The 17,249-nt window shown below is 50.4% G+C and overlaps 1 protein-coding gene and 2 pseudogenes across 2 annotated transcripts in view; 1 reads left to right on the top strand and 2 right to left on the bottom strand.

Moving 5' to 3' along the window:
* The window catches only part of LHX4 (LIM homeobox 4), a 51,126-nt gene extending 36,163 nt beyond the window's left edge, over window positions 1–14,963 (top strand). The window contains exons 4-6 of one of the 2 annotated variants that reach the window (XM_006048591.4): window positions 7,037–7,191; window positions 7,584–7,755; window positions 9,901–14,963. In XM_006048591.4, the coding sequence (XP_006048653.1) occupies window positions 7,037–7,191; window positions 7,584–7,755; window positions 9,901–10,295 (722 nt within the window). In that variant the 3' untranslated portion in view covers window positions 10,296–14,963. The remainder of the gene's footprint in view (window positions 1–7,036; window positions 7,192–7,583; window positions 7,756–9,900) is intronic. The other variant, XM_044942772.2, reaches the window with a different exon arrangement.
* Window positions 8–1,868, bottom strand: LOC102399733 (annotated as a pseudogene).
* A 79-nt stretch (window positions 14,964–15,042) lies between the features above and the next one.
* Window positions 15,043–16,124, bottom strand: LOC112585246 (annotated as a pseudogene).
* Window positions 16,125–17,249: the final 1,125 nt, after the last annotated feature.

Here is a 17,249-nt window from a genome sequence, read left to right as displayed (position 1 = left end):
AATCAGCTGGGCCCTGCATGGCCAACCTCTGTCCTGCCAGAGTCCAGGCTGCCCACCCCTCAGAGCCCTGCAGGCATCCTGCCTCTTCTAGAACCTTCCCAGATGCCTGAAGGGAGAGAGATCTCCCCCCCACCCCTCACCCCCAGTCCTTGCCATTGGCTTCCCCAGTGAAGCATCAATCAAGTTATGGTTGCTGAGCAGCTGCTTGTCTTGGGACAAGGCAGTACTTTGGCTCAGGAGTAGCTGGGGGCCTTGTCCTCATCATCACTCAGACTCCCTGTATTGGGACTTAGCCACTGGACCCCCAGGGAAGTTCCATGCTCCTTAGTTTTTTGTTTGTTTGTTTGTTTGTTTTCTGCAAAAAAACTTTATTGTTTCCATTTGGTCCAAGGCTTGAGAGAGGGCTCCAAGGTGTTAACAAGCTGCCCAGTGGTTGCAGAGAGGGACTTCAGGCAGAAACCCTAACATTAGAGGGGCTCCTCAAAGGCCGCTGGGCTCCAGAGACTCCTAGTTGTGCTTGAGGGTGAGCCTTTTGAAGAGATATTCTCCCAACCCTGCCCAGGGACCAGCCAGCCCGCGGAGGTGGGTCAGGTGGCCACCCATCTTCTAGATGAGTTTCACCTCCTCCCCTAGGAAGTGGTTCTCCAGGAAGTCACAGATGCAGGGGTCTGCAAGGGGAGAACCCAGGCCGTGCAGATCTGAAAGGGTCTGGTTTGGGTTCTTCTCCATGAGAAGGGTGGCTTCCATAGCATCCTGGGTCTTACCCCACTCATCTCGAGGTGGCTCCTGCATGTCCAGGAAGAGGGCGCGGCCGCTGTGCTGGTTTTGCGTGTTCAAGACTCACTCCACGCCCTTGCGCTCCTCGGCCAACTTGCAGGAAAAGTGGCCCACACCCTCCAGAGCCATATTGTTGTGGTTGAGATAGAAGCCCAGAGAGAGGTAGGTCTAGGAGGCCTGCAGATGCTTGTTGACCAGGCGGTTGATGGCGGCTTCCCCTTGAGGGAGTAATTCTGAGGCCTGTGGGAGCTCATGGTTGATGGGTAATAGAGCTAAGCTCAAAAAACGGTGTTGGCTGGTCCTGGTGATCGTGGACAGCTGAGTGGCGGATTCCAAAGGTCGCGACTGGTAAAAAGGTTGGAGGGTGGTCGGAGGCTAGAGTGAGGGCCGTCCCTGGGTCTGTTCCCTCCAAGCACTGTTGAAGCAAGAGACAGATCCCCGGACTGCCCTGCCCTTAGCTTTGTATATCGGGGTGCACATTTACCTCAGCACCTCTACACCTCAAAGGCTTCAGTCAGCAAGAGCCCTCGCATTGGCCTAAGTTCCTCTTGGAACAGGTCAGCTTGTGTTTCCATTAAACGTGCTCTGTTTCACCTCTCAGACTGCAGGCTCCTTGAGGGCAAGGACTTGGGGGTGATGACTCTTGTGTCTCCCAAAGTCCCTCACGTGGGAGCAGATGCTCAGCTGGTCTCCTCACTCATGAAGACTCATCCATCTCGACCATCTGCTCCCGTGCACCTGGCCACCCTCCCCGGCTGCTTCCGGGCCACGTCCGTGGTCTGCACAGAAGCTGACGACACGGCTGATGTCAGGCCCCAGCATTGAGCAGCCACCCAGAAAACCTGCCTTCACAGGGGCGGCCTGGGCAGCAGCTGCTCCTGCCGCCTAAGGTCGTGTTCTTGGGCAGCCCTGGGTCTTTCCTGGGACTTTTCAGGGCTTGGGGAGCTCTTGAACCCCCATTCCCTGGGTCCCCTCAGAAAGACCATGTCTGATTTCCCACTTCCTACCACCTCACCTCAGGCTCCTCACTCACAGCTGTACCCTCCAGCCTGGCTCAGATTTTGGCATTTGGCCAAACTCACCTTGGGCATTTCAGATGCACGAACTCACGAAACATCAAGGTCATTTGCCCCTGACTAGAATTTTTATGAACTCAGGGTATTCTGTGGAATGCCCTTATTGACAGCTCTGGGCTTGATGAAAACAAAAACAAAGCAACAACAATTTCATGTATATCTTTCCAGGTCTTTCCTGAGTTCCCCCCTATATATTATATGGTTATGATCAAAACATGGAGAAATTAGTTTTTTGCTTAATAAATGCAGTTCAAGGGTGGTGATGGGGAGGCCCTTTCGGTGAGGCTGCTGGAGCTCAGCTTGGCTCTGGCAGAGGTGGGAGGGACGGCACCTCTCTCTTTGTCACCCGCCTCCCACTCTGCCCCCCACCCCCAGCTCTGGCCTTCCGCATGGACAGCCCTTCCATCTCTTCTCCTCTTTCCCGGGCCTCTGCAAGCCTGCTCCCGGGCTCTTTGCTTTAATGTATTAATCTGCTCTGGCTCCTTAAAACTCACTTGCTGCTGTTGCTTTGGAGTCAATTACGGTGTCACAGAAGATTAGGGCGTCTTGTCAGGGATAAACCATCAACATAGAGGGACTCAGAGAGCCCAAGCTGTCTTCGGAACTCTGATGCCCTTTACCAGAGACATTAAGGATGCAGGCCTCCCCCCAGACTGGTGGCTGCTTCTCGCCATCAGAGGCCTCATTTAGACCCTGAAAAGTCACAGCCTGGCCTCCGCTGCTGCTGTGGGTGGGTCAAGAGAAAGGAGAGACCAGCTGGGGAGGCAAGAATGACCCAGTGGAGCTCACACTTGTATCCAGGATTGTTTGCGCCACGCAGAACCTCTGAAGGACAGTGGAAAGACACTGGACCTGGCCTCAGAGGCTAGGGGGCATCTCTGCTGGGTCATCTACTAACTTGGGGGTCCCCTGGCGATTGTGTACCTGGTTGAGCCTCGGCATCTCACCTCCACATGGGGGGTCAGAGCATCTGCCACACAGGGCTGTGTCCTGGGGTTCAAAGAGGCTGCAGCTTGTGGAATGGGATGGCACATGAGGGAGAGCCCAGTGCGGAAGAGAAACACAAACAGTTAAGATGTGCTGTAGGTTTGCCAGCAACTGGGCGTTACACCGTGTTTCTGGTGTGTTCTTCTGGCCTCTGGCTGTCTGCGAGGCTGAGAACACTCCATTCCACGGAACCTGGGTGATTCTGAGTGCAGCAGGGGCCTTGGTCTGCTGTGGGACATTGGGCTTTCTCTTTTTACGTTTTGATCCCTCCTTGCTAATCTAAACCCTCTTTCCGACTTAGGTTCCCTCCATTGTGCTACACAAAGGATTGAGTATCAGCTATTTGTACCTTGGTGTGAATAATTTTGTTCATTTGTTACATTTCCTTGAATATTTGCATTTTCAATATAATGAGGTTGCCTTTTATGCCAGGGACAAGTGCTAGGAGACCCTGCATAATTCAAAACTAACATACTTTAAGGCTAATTTTCCCATAGGAATTAATGTGAAAAATTGGGGTGGGATGTATTCTGGGAGCACATAAATCCATAATCAGTGAAATGTATCTTTGCCTTAATGCTACTTTTTATTTTCTCAGCACTATCTCAGTCCCTCCCAGATGCTCTCTCCTAAATTAACAGCCTAGGGTATCATGGTCTTGCTTGGCCTTCCTCATAGCGTTTTATCACATTTAACTTCCGCACCAAAGTTATTGATTTTTGGGTACATTTTTCAGCATGAGCACTGCCACTGCTACTTAATGAATACTTGGATGACATTGTTATAGGATATAAAAAAGATTTTAAATTATAATAACAGTGAATGTTAGAATAACAGCATAATAGTCCCTGTAATCGCAAGAAGAAAGTTCTGTGCATGTAGCCAGCAGTACAGAACCAAGGAGCCACCAACCCAGGACAACAGGGGTTTGTCCCAATGGCACTGCTCGATGGCCATGCTGAGAACAATTTCTAATTCACTAGGCAACCTATTTTGAAATTAAGTGATTCTTGATGATTTAAAAATTTGGAGTGATTTCATTATTTCAAATTTTGTGTGTAAAGAGTATATATATATATATATATTTTTTTTTTTTTAGGTTTAAAAAAAATCTTTATTTTTGGCTGTACTGGGTCTTCATTGCTTTACACGGGCTTTCTCTAGCTGCATCGAGCAGAGGCTACTCTTCATTGTAGTGCACAGGTTTCTCACTGTGGTGACTTCTCTTGTTATGGGGCACAGGCTCTTGGCACGTGGGCTTCAGGAGTTTCAGCTCCGGGCTCTAGAGTGCAGGCTCAGTAGTTGTGGCCCGTGGGCTTAGTAACTCCTCTTCATGCAGAGTCTTCCCGAACCCGGGATTGAACCTGTGTCCCCTGCATTGGCGGGCAGATTCCTATCCACTGCACCACTTCCTCCCTGTTGGCAGGAACTCTGAAGAGTATATGGATATTTTTGAAATGCACTATTTTGTATTTACATTAAGTGCTGTCATATTGTTCTCTCTATGAATATGGGAAGAAGGAAGTGATTCCTAACAACGAGTTTTGAAGGTTTTTCTCAGTGTCTGCCTCAGTGGCTATGGAATCCTTCCTCATTGGGTTCAGGACCCCAGGGAGGGACTTGAGTGGCGGGGTTTTGAGGATGACGGTGGCTCTGCTGGGGAAGAAAACAGCCCGAGGAGAAGGGAGGACCGGGGGCCTGTCCCCCACCCACTGTGTGCACCATGGCTTGTCGTGTGAGCCGGGCTGCATGACTACTTACTCCTGCACTGTGCTGCCCACACGCAGGCTTCTGAAGGTGAGGGGACTTGCCCACATCACTGACACAGTGAGAATGGTGAACCCAGGTCTTCTGACCCCAAGAAAAGCCATTTAGAATGGTCGTGAGGATCATAGGCACATCAAGCTCTTGATAAACATCAGCTATTATTGTTGTTTTAAGAGAGGACTTCCTTGGATGGAAGGGAAGAAAGGGAAGAAGATAGACATGGAGCAGACCCTCTTCAAAGGACGCCAGTGTGAAGAGGCACAGAGAACTCAGGGGGCTGGAGGCAGCTGCCATTCCTCTTCCTGACTCTGGGCAGGGGTGCTGGGCAGAGAATGAATGAGCCTAAGTGCTGGGAGAGGAGCAAACCATTTACACTCAGTGCTTCTCCTGTGCTGGACTCTGGCTGAGAAGAGCCTTTGACTTACAGGCACCTGAGGCTCAAAATCCGTTGAAGACAGTTGATTAGTCAGCTTGTTGTCCTGAACACTCTTTATACAAGTGTTTTTCAAAAAAATGTGTTTGAATATAAGCCACAGTAAGAATCTTGTTTTGTTTCAACTCAGCACACATATTCATACACCTGACACTGATCAAGTTTCAGGAAGCAACACTTGCCCTCATCTGTCTCATCCATCTCACCCCAGCCCATCCCATCCACCCCACCCCATCCCATATACCCCACCCCATCCCACCCCATCCCACCCCACCCCATCCCACCCCATCCCACCCCACCCCATCCCACCCCATCCCACCCCATCCCACCCCACCCCATCCCATCCCATCCCACCCCATCCCATCCCATCCCATCCCATCCCATCCATCCCACCCCAGGCCATCCCACCCCACCCCATCCCACCTACCTCACCCCACCCTATCCCCCCCATCACACCCCAGGCCAGGCCAGGCCACCCCACCCCATCCCATCCACCCCGCCTCATCCCATCCCATCCATCCCACCCCATCCCATCCCATCTCATCTCATCCATCCCATTCCATCCCATCCCATCCATCCCACCCCAGGCCACCCCATCCCACCCACCTCACCCCATCCTATCCACCTCACCCCATCCCATCCACCCCATCCCACTCCATCCCATCCCACCCTACCCCACCCTACCCCATCCCAGCCACCCCATCCCATCTGCCCCACCCCACCCCATCCACCCCACCTCACACCATCCCATCCACCCCATCCCACTCCATTCCACCCACCCCACCCCATCCCATCCCATCCACCCCACCCCATCCCATCCCATCCACCCCACCCCATCCCATCCATCTCATCCCATCCCATCCCATCCCATTGATCCCACCCCAGACTACCCCACCCCATTTCACCCACCTCACCCCATCCCATCCACCCCACCCCATCCCATTCCACCCATCCCATCCTACCCCACCCTACTCCATCCCATCCCACCCCACCCCATCCCATCCCATTCTACTCCATCCCATCCACCCCACCCCATCCCATCTGCCCCACCCCACCCCACCCCATCCACTCCATCCCACCCACCCCACCCCACCCCATCCCATCCCACCCTACCCCACCCTACCCCATCCTATCCCACCCTACCCCATCCTATCCCATCCCATCCCATCCCATCCATCCATCCATCCTACCCCACCCCATCCCATCCACCCCATCCCACTCCATCCCACCCACCCCACCCCATCCCATCCCACCCTACCCCACCCTACCCCATCCTATCCCACCCTACCCCATCCTATCCCATCCCATCCCATCCATCCATCCTACCCCACCCCATCCTATCCCACCCAATCCCATCCCATCCCCATCCCATCCCATCCCATCTCATCTCATCTCATCCATCTTGTTTCCTCTTTTAGTTTTTGATCAACTAAATTGACTTTACAACCCACTTTTGGGCTCTGACCCATAATTTATGAACAGGTGAATAGTAAATGGACACGTCACCTTTGCTATGAGCCCAGGGCTGTGGAAAGGCAGTGATGTCATGGGTGGGACCTGGGGGAATGGAGGTTTCTGATGGGAGGAGGGACAGGTATCGGGGGCAGCCCAGGGCAAAGACTTCCTTCTGTCTCCTTCCCCTCCGCAGCCTTGGCAGTAACTCACAAGGTTGGCCAGTGGAGTGTGCCATGATGGGGAAACATGTAGAATGGTACACCTTCAGTCTGATGAGAGCCCTGTGTGGCTGGGCTGGGAGGGGATAGAGAGAGGCAGGGAGCTGAGGGAATAGCATATTGTCCTACCTTTCCAGTGACTCGGGAAGGCCTGTAGTGCAGGAGTGGGCTCCATGCAGGTCAAGAGTACTCTCCCCTGACGTTGCTCATTCTTCCTCCCTCTTGCCCATAGCAGGCAAGGTTACATGAGGAAAGGAGGAAGGAGGGTGACACCCAGCTGCTTCAGATGGGCTGGACGCAGTAAGAAGTGGTTTTCGTTGCAGATGACTCAGAGGCTGGAGCTAAGCGGCCCCGGACCACCATCACAGCAAAGCAGCTGGAGACATTGAAGAACGCCTATAAGAACTCCCCTAAGCCCGCCCGCCATGTGAGGGAGCAGCTGTCCTCGGAGACAGGCCTGGACATGAGGGTTGTACAGGTGAGGCTCCAGCCACCCCAACCCATGGGGGCGCCTTTGCTGACCGGAGATCCAAGGCCAGGCACCATGCGGTGCCAGGGCTGGCGTGGGAGTGGAGGGGATCCTGTGGGTCCCCACATCCACGCGTCCACAGGAGGACGGCTCCAGGTAGCCATGGCACCTCATCTGTGTGGTCCCTGATCCCCTTGGGGTGCTGGGCTCAGGGCCACAGCCCCAGGAAATCTGCGGAACCAGAGAGATGTCTGAGGCCCAGGCCAGGGGAAGCGATGGGCACAACCCGTTCCTCACCCATCTGCTGCGGCTTTAGTCTTTGTCTCTGGTCTCGAGGACCCTGGGGGCTTTGGGCTCGTGGTGGACACCCCCAAAGTGTGTCCCTTTGCTTGTTGTGGCAGGTTTGGTTTCAGAACAGAAGGGCCAAGGAGAAGCGACTGAAGAAGGACGCAGGGCGGCACCGCTGGGGGCAGTTCTATAAGAGCGTCAAGAGGAGCCGGGGAGGCAGCAAGCAGGAGAAGGAGAGCTCTGCGGAGGACTGTGGGGTTAGTGACAGTGAGCTGAGCTTCCGAGGTGAGCAGGGCTGGAGGGGCGAGGCCGAGGCCCTAGGAGAGGCCCCTGGGAAACAGTGACCCCCGACAGGCAGGAGGGGTCTTTCTGGAGGCCTTGACAGCTCTCTTCTGAACACAGGCCCCACCCTGTGACTTGGAGTAAAGGGTGGGGGGAAATGGTCGTGGCCCTTCCAGAGGGGACAGGGCAGAGGAAACCAGAGCTCTGCTGCTGACCCGTGGAAACTGGGCTCCCAGGCCTGCGGGGCCCAAAGGCCTCCCCTCCTTGCCCGCTGCCCGGGGCTCCCTCATCAGCCCACACAGCTGCAAAGGACCCCTGTGTCTCAGTCTGTGCCCCAAGTCCCTCTCCGGCATTTCTCCCCTCGATGGGGGCAGTGGCCTTCCTCCCGTGACCCCCTAGGTGAGCCCCCTCCTCTGCTGGTGGTGGGAGGATGTGCGTCACAGCCCTTGGCCCTGGGGAGTCAGTCCTGCGAGTGCATGTGAGGTGGGGGCTGGCCTCATTCTGAAATCCCTTCCCCCACCGCTCGCTTCATCTTGTCCCCAGCACATACGCTTTGCTGCATGTGCTACATTCAAATTTGGTGCATCAGTAGAATTGCAAATGGCTGCATGTTTTGGATCCTTTGGTTGTTTGCAAATAGCCATTCTCTTGTATCAAGTCCTCAAATGTGGAAGGTCTTCTGTTGTGGCAGGAGAAGGGAAGAGGCCTGAGCTGGGGGAATCAGAAATCTGGTTTCCAGTTGTGGCTCTGTCAAATTGATTTACTTTTCTTGAGCCTCAGTTTACCCATCTCTAAATGGGTATAACAGTATCCTTGCCCATATCCCAGTGGTCTTGTGGGAATCCGTGAATACAACTGACTGGATGCGTTTGGAGAGAGCTCAGCACATTTTTACTTTTGGAAGACACAACCATTCTTAGGCAGCTTGTGGTTCCCACAGAGGGCCCTGGTCACTGGGGATGACAGGTGTAGGCAAAACGCCAGTTAATGGCCATTTTACAGTGTAGCTGAGCCTTCATCTCCTGCCCTCTTTAAAGGGCATGACTCTCCTCTACCTTTTCAGTTTCATGGATGGGATGCGGGACAGCCTAGGGCAGGTTGTCAGAAGGGATGAGTGTTGAAGTCCACTCTGGGGTGGCCTTGGTAGGAATGGACACACAGGCCCAGTGGGAATAGAAAGGAAGTCTGTGGGGCAGCAGATGGCAAGAGCTGCCTGCGAGGACCATGATTTCCTGAGAGGACCGTAAGTCAGCCCAAAGGTCTGCCCATGAGGCCTGGGGCATGTTCCAGGCTCACCTTCCAGGCCAGGTAGGGACGTGGGGGTGGAAAGCCACTCAATCTCCTCTAAGCTGCTGAAATCAACATCTGGAACATACAGGATTGTTAAGTCTTGGTTTGTAGCTCCTTTCTGTTGGGTGCAGGTGGGCCCCCAGGTTGACATATCACTGGTCTCTCCATATAACTATATAATCTTATTTTTCTTAAGACTAAAATTGTTCACCTCTGTTGGAGAGATGAATTCTTCCAGGTGGCAAAGATTCCACGAGATCCCCTTAATGAAATTCCTCAAGAAACAAGAAGGTCCATTTGCCTTAATCAATCCAATGCTTTGTCCCCAGTGAAGAACTTACAGAAACCAAGTCCTTTGCTACTGAACCTCTTTCCCAGGTAGAGCAGAAAGCTTTTGTGTATACATGTCTTGAGTCCTCAGCTCCCTTGAGCCTATGGCCCTGCTTGTTTCCCTACAACTGAATCAAGCACTTGTCTCAGCTCGAAAGCTTTCAGATGAAATCTTGTTAGCACGGAGTTTCTTCTCTTTGTGCTGTGGATGACATGTGACGCAGCAAACCTCAGGCATTGGTACTCCATAGCCGTCAGCGTAGCCCTCTTCATACATGACCCACCTGAGACCAACAAGCTCACGAAACATTTGTCCAGCCTTCTGGGACCTGGGCATGTGGTCTCTGGAGGTGTTTGTTCTGTTTTCCCCCCTTGACATGGGTCAGTGTCTGGATGCCAGGATGACCTGTTGGTGTCTGGTTCATGCTCGGGCTTCTTTCCTGGTCATGTGTATTCCTAGGTTGTGAAGAACAGGGGAGTGCTGGAGTCCTGGCGGCTGACAATAAATCTCCGTTCTTTTGTCCACAGAGGATCAGATTCTCTCAGAACTTGGCCACACCAATAGGATTTATGGCAACGTGGGGGACGTTTCAGGCGGACAGTTAATGAATGGGAGCTTCTCCATGGACGGGACAGGACAATCCTATCAGGACTTGAGGGATGGGAGCCCCTATGGAATCCCCCAGTCTCCATCCTCCATCTCGTCCCTGCCATCCCACGCTCCTTTGCTCAATGGGCTGGATTACACGGTGGACAGTAACTTGGGCATCATTGCGCACGCAGGGCAGGGAGTAAGCCAGACGCTGAGAGCCATGGCTGGGGGACCCACCTCTGACATCTCCACAGGAAGCAGTGTAGGCTACCCCGACTTTCCGACTAGCCCGGCCTCTTGGCTTGATGAAATGGATCATCCTCCTTTTTAAACACTTCTCCTCCCCACCCTACCTGTCCTCTGGCTTGAGAGAATATCTTCAAGGATTGAAAGACACTTGCCTTTTAAGGATGGAAAGTGCGCCAATGTGAATTTCCATTATTTTCAATGGAAGTCCTCTGCCGATCCCGGGGAGGTCGCGGCGGGATCCCACTGGGGCTGGCTTTCCTGGGAAGTGGTGGGAGAGCAGCCGCCTCTCAGAACACAGCACAGGGGCGCAGAGCCCAGAGCGCTAGGGTGCCGGCTGGTCGGCTCCTCCCCTGCCCCCGTCCTGCTTACAGGCTTTGGCTGCTCAGTGCTTGGTTGATGGGGTGACTGTGTCAGGCCACCTAAGCCTTCGGGAACTCTGCTCCAACTGGAGAGTCTCGTGAGATGTCTCCTGAACCACTGCTCTCGCCAGAACCGAGATTCCCAAGGTGGAGGCCTCATGGCCCTTGAGTATCGATAAAAGTGATTTCTGGACCACCCTTACTTTACTCCAATTTTCAAAATTAAAAAAAAGTCACTTATTAAAGATCAGTGGAAAACTTTGATGACCACAGTTTGATGTTGAAAACATGCTCCCTCCTCTTTTTTTTTTTTTTTTTGCTGTGAAAAAATATGACTTTTTCCCTACCCAGAACTACATGCCAGAGACAATTTTGTCAGTTTTGGTTTTTATGAAATTCCATCCCAATCACTGAATCCCTGATGGCAAGAAGTGGTTTTTATTGCAGGTGACTCTGAGGCTGGAGCCGAGTGGCCCTGGACCATCCCAGCGACTGCCTGACAAGTCCCCCTGGTGCACAATGTGCCTTTTTAATTTGCTTGTATTATTTATTCCACAAGACAGGCTATGGGTTCCAAAATGATCAAAGCTAAAATATGGAGAGAACAGAATGACAATCAGTGAAAATATTTGCAGACGTTTGGATTCCAGACATGCAGTCAGTTTAGCCAAATCAGCAGATGCTAGTCTCCCATCCGGTAGGGTGAAATGATATGGGATCTGTTTGGAGGGAGTTGGTTCAGATGAGATTGTAAGCCCACCGCCCACGTGCAGCCAACCATCCTTGGCCCTTTAAAAATTAGCGCTTTCTCTGCCACACTAGCTGACTCAGTAGGAGGACAGTCTTGGCCTCTTCCAAGTACTGGCCATGCTTCTTGGCCCATCTCGGTTGGGAGGAATCATTTAGGGAGCGGCCCTTAAGTTGTCCTCAGGGTTCCAAATGGTCCTTGGGCTGCATCCCTCTGGGTTTTTGGCTGGGCTCATGCCATGCCCTGTGGTGCTCCAGTCCTGTGCTCAAAAAGGCAGAGCTCTCTGGCCACTGGCAGTGCAGAGACTCTCAGCTTGCAGGTTTGCAATAGCAGATCACCAAGCCTGGGACAAGGGCAGGGCCTACCCCTGCTTTATGAGCTGCTGTCTCTGCAACAGACTGCGCTTCCACAGGAAATGCCGTTGTGATGGTGCTGCAAGTCCCACCTTACATCACACATCTGTCCATCCAGAAGCTCTCCATGTGCATATGGAACTTAGCCAGGTAGAATTGATTCCAGTCCCCTTGGAAGACGGTGGTTTGCTTCTGCTGGCCTCCCATTCTCTTGAACAAGATCAGCAGAGTGGGAAAGGGTGAGAAGGCATTGCCTTTCTTTCACAGCAAGTGATGGGGTCAGAGCACCTGAGGAAACTTCCTTCCAGGAATGGTTTTGAGGACCACAAAAGTTTAGGTATACGGTAGGCAGACTACCTATGGAGAAGGAAATGGCAACCCACTCCAGTATTCTTGCCTGGAGAATTCCATGGACAGAGGAGCCTGGTGGGCTACAGTCCACAGGGTCGAAAAGAGTCGGACACGACTGAGCAACTTCACATACAGGCAGACTAAAGGAAGAAATCAGCACTTCCTTTCTGGATGCTGCATCTTTCGTAAACTCCTTTCCAGGACTAAACTAAGGTCAGTGAAGCTTCTTTAAAATAGATAGTAAATTCCTGGATCAGCCTTCAGACCATCTTTTCTCTGATCAATTTTGTAGTGTACCCTTATTTTTTGATGTGCTCGATTGTCATGATTTTTTGCTTGGGGAGTCTGCAAATGTAGACTCTCTGCCCGTGATTCCAGGTGTCAGGATGATGGTGTATTAAGCCTGGCCAATTCTATGTGCTATTGGGAATTCCCCAGTAATATGAATATTCAGGGTGGGGATGGAGACACAAATGCAAGACTAAAAATGTGAAGGAAAGGAAAATGCAACTGCCTTTTTAGAGGACAGATTCTTAGGCACACTGTTCTTAGCAGGCTGCTTACAAAACACAGGAGAAGGACTGCTGGATTAAAACCAGTTCAAAACTGCCCCACTCAGACCAGTGTCTCAGCCTGATTACTTGGAGTAGTATCTCATGGGATCTCAGAGACCCTTTGTATTTTCCCTGAGTGCAGTACTGGGAGAGCAGGCTCTTTTAAGATGAGGGGGGAGGGTTGCATCCCCGCTGTGTGTAGCCCTGCTTTTGGAGACTAGATGAAACTGACCAGTCTTTGTTTCTGTAGGTGGGTTCATCAGGCTTACTCTTTTATTCATTCATAGGAGAATGGAAGGCCTCCCTCATTCATGCACTCCAGTGAGGAGTTCAGGTGACACTGTTGGGAGGAGCTCCTTTGGTTTGGTGGGGTCAACTAGCCAGGAGGGCTCTTGAGCAAGCCCTGATCAGAAAGCCAGGGGAGCTGAGTGTAAGTTCCCAGGGCCACCTCGCCAGAAAGCAGCAGTCATGGTGCTGCCGTCTAGAAACACAGTCACAATCGGTCTCAGATTTTTCGTGGATCTCTGTGCAAGTGGGGTTAGCATTGTGGGGCTAGTGCCACCCATAAGCCCATAGGCCAAGACAGTTCCTTGGCTCTTCTGAGGCTCAGGGATGGAGAAGAATGAAACCGTCCTGAGATTATGGTCCAGGCACTCCTCTATTGCTCAGTAGTCTGTTATGGAGGTATGCTACATGGGAGCTTTTCTCCCCCTTGCGAAATGACACAGATGGATTTTAAAAATGAGATGACACCTTCTGGAGGCACTTACAGTACTTGGACCTGCCTTTGGCTCTAGGAGAGCAATCAACTAACAACTGTTATCTGTGGTGCCTGGCCGATAGACCTGAGGGTAGGAAGCTTCTGAATCCAGGAGCAAATTAATGGGGAAAAAAAAAAAACACCCAAATTTCCAGTGGTAACTGATAAAAGCAAAAATGGAATCTGCAAGGCTATGGAAGAATCTTTATTTGCTGAAAAGGAGTAAGACCAGGGAGGAAATCCCAAATGCAAGGGCTAAACCGGCCACTGGGTAAACCACACTGTGGGGAAGCCTGGACCCCAGTCCTTCAGAAACTGGCAGTGCCCCCTGAAGCCAACTCCTTTCTGACCTTGTGCTTTTTCTTTCTTGCCTCATCTGACAGTTATAAAATGAAAATCAACTACCAGATTGATAACATTGTTCATGTACACTAATACCATGAAACACCAGGGAAAGAGGACAAAATTAAGACAGAATAAAAGCATTTGGCAGTGTCGTTCAATAAGGTGTCTTTTTTTTTTTTTTTGGCCAATGTAAAATATAAAATCTGATAAAGATCCCTGGGGGCCATTAGATCTTTGCAGTGAAGTTCTCTTTGCAAGAAGTATAAGAAATCTGACAAACAAAAGACGTTAGCGTCTCTGAAGCTCTAGCTGGTTATTCTGATACAACTGCCTCCTGGCCAGAGGGGTTGAAGGCTTCAGCTTAGCAACAGCTGTGCGCTGTGTGACAGGCCACCGTCCGCCACCCGCACCCCCGCTCGCCCCCTCCCTCTGACCACTTGGTTATAACCATGGAAATAATGACCGTACCTCCTCAGCCAGCAGGGTCTGGAAGGACCGAGGAGGCTCATTTTTAAACATTGCACTTTAAAAATTGGAAACCGTGAGATGAAGAAAAATTCAATTAAGCGGAAATGAGTTTTGTTTTATTGCCTGCTGCTGAAGGGCGCTGGGCATGCTGAAAGCTAAATAAAAAGCACATCACTGCCTCTCTCTTTCTTGGATTGGTCGATGGGCCCTTTTTGCAGTCGTTGCTCCAACTGCTCTAACACGGTGACTGGAGCCAAAAAGAGAGAGTGCAGCAAAGTCACCCCATCCCCACTGCTTGGTAGGACCACACGGAAAGCACAGTTTCAGCTGCGAGCTCTGGTGAGGAGTCAGCTGCAGGTCTGGGAGGTGCGCCAAGCATCCCTTTGCTTCGGGAGGCAGAGCACAGGTGGACAGAGCCGGACCCCCATGCTCACCCGCCGCCCACCTAGAGACAAGAACCATTTGTACGTTCCCCACTTGAGGACTGTGTTTAGCCAAACACGCAGGTTCAGGGCCGCAGCATCTCAGACGCTGCTCTGAACTTGCATTCAGACCTCAAAGCCCCAGATCCCCTAAGCTCTGGATTGTCGTCCTCACCCTTCGCAGTGTAAATTTTGTACAGTTAAAAAGAAATGGAGTCTCATTTCCTGGGAAAAAAAGAAAAAGGAAAAAAAAAAGGACCCACCCATCCTTATTTATGGCCATGTGACTTTGGAACACAGAAGCTGGTGCGTTTGTTTGTATGTGCCTCCTGTGTGTTGGCATGATGAGATGTGTATGGTAAAACTATGTCAAATAAATATGGAAATTCTTTAGAAGCCAGTGTGTCTTGCTTTTCATTTGGCTTTCTGGAATGTTTTTCTCTTGACATAATAGAATACAAAGCTGTGCTGACATAGATCCCTTTCATCGCCAGAAGGAAACCCAAGGTACACCTCTGAATGTGGAGCTACTTAAAACTGCAAATACCTGTGCTGTGCAATAAAGGGTTGGGTAGAGGAAGTTCTCTGATTTTTCTAATAATTTTTCTTTTTTCAGTTTTCTGGGGCCCAGTCCTCTGTTTCAAGCCTTAAGGAATGGGCAGAGAAAACTGATTCCATATTTAGTTACCATTTGTCCTGTTGCATTTTTTTAAAAAGGTTTCACATGTTTAATACTGAGCCACACAGGGCACCAGTGAGGAAACAGGAAACATTAGGGGTCAAGCTCTGTCTCTTGCATGAGCTGTTCAGACAGCAGTCATGTTCTCACTACCGTGATTTGCTTGGTTGAGGATGCGGGTGACCTTGGCATAGCATGAATGCGTGCCACTTCATACGTGAGGCCCTTCTAGACCCAGCTTGGTTCTTCTCCAGTGTCTTCTGGAGTTATACCCAATTTTATTACCAGTTTTCATTCGAATCTGTTGGGGAAATGGGATGATTCTGCTATTGTTTCTTGGCCAGGAGTCACATGATCCTGAAAGTCTTGTGAGAAGACGAGAGGAACAAATTCAGCTGCACGCAGTGATGGCAGAGAAGAGAAAAGAGCTGTCCTCTTGTCTTTAAAGTCCTTCACATGTATATGTTTTCTCCCTAAAGATGTGCAAATGACTGTATTTGGATGAGACGTGAACAGAGCGATAGAAACAACTCTTCTGGGCGCCTGGACAAGCTCTTCCAGGAAAATCTCCATTCTTCTTTTTTTTTTTTAAATCTGCAGGAGACTTTATTAATGTGCAGGACCTGAAGTTTTGCTAGAGTGGAAAGAGCAACAGAGATTGCTTAATAAAAAAGTTTAAAGTCATGACATTTCTTTAGAGCTGGGGTTCCATCTAGGAAAAACTAGTTCTTTTTGTATTAGCGATTAGATTTGTTTGTTTGACGAGAAGATCCAAACAGAGGTGCACTGAACTATATGGTAACTATTGGCCACTTGTGGCTGTTTCAGTTTAAATCAATTAAATAAAAAGTTTAGTGCCTCACACCAGCCATATTTTAAGTGCTCAATAGCTATTTTAAGTGTCTAGTGGTTACTGTATTTGGATATGTTTCTATCATTGCAGAAAGTTTTGTTAGTACAGATGGAGTCTGGCTAAGAAGAATGGACAGAGATAGCTTATTCATCGCCTGTTTAGCTACTAGTTATCCTGGAATACTTTGTATTCTCAGCCTCTGTAGACAATGGTAGCACCAACTTTTCCTTTGGTTTGGTCCCTACAGACCAGCTCCTGAGCAGCATGATTCTCTTCTGACAGTGGCCTTTCCAAAAGGACAGTTGTCTAAAGAAGAATAAAGGAAAGAATTATAAAGAAATCACCGGCTAGAAAGAATGAAATAAGACACAAACTCAGGAGATCAAAGACTTAGCAGTTAGTGTTTTCCACCTCTTTCCGAGCTATTCAGCAAACATCAGAAAAGGATAACAAGCCATCAAAGGCAAGTCAGTATGTTGTAAATTTTAACCAGTTGCCAAACTAGAAGTAAAATCGTAAGAAAGGTAGGTGATCCTCAGCGTAACTGAATGTCTCTTCCTAGAGTTGATATTTGAGACCTAGTTTAAAAATTGGCCTGTACAGTCTAAGTGGAAAATTGTTGGCTCCCTGTGCCAAGTCTCCTAGAAGGCTATTTCAGTTTCATCATTTGGAACTCCTGATGAATCTCGTCCTCTGCAGCCTGTGCAGTGAGCGGGGGCCATGGAGCTGGGTCTGGGTGCTTGTGTGGGTCATGACTGCCTCAGGGAAATAAGCACTGTCAGGTCAGTCTCTGCTGCTGGGGAGACTCTGGGGGTTAGGAGGGAGGGTATAAAATGGGGCCAAATCACTAGGAAGAGGGAACTTTTACTACTATAATTCTAAAAGAAATAATAAAAGCAACCCATCCAAACTATTAAGGTCTTCTAAATGGTCAGCTGCTGCCCTCGGCATTCCGTCAGAGAAAGCGGATGTGGCTTCTCCACGGAACATTTTTCCCTTTGTCATTTTTTCATTCATTTTCTTTTCTCACTTCTGTCTAATATGACATCAGGATTTTCCTTTAGAATTCTTTCCTTTGGTGATTCTTCCTTTGGCCATCTCCCCCGTTAAAACACAAAAACTGAACTTAGGTATGTTATTAAGT

Source organism: Bubalus bubalis, chromosome 5 (genome assembly GCF_019923935.1).
Source record: "Bubalus bubalis isolate 160015118507 breed Murrah chromosome 5, NDDB_SH_1, whole genome shotgun sequence".
Taxonomy (NCBI): Eukaryota; Metazoa; Chordata; class Mammalia; order Artiodactyla; family Bovidae; genus Bubalus; species Bubalus bubalis.
This window is presented reverse-complemented; position numbering and strand designations above follow the sequence as displayed.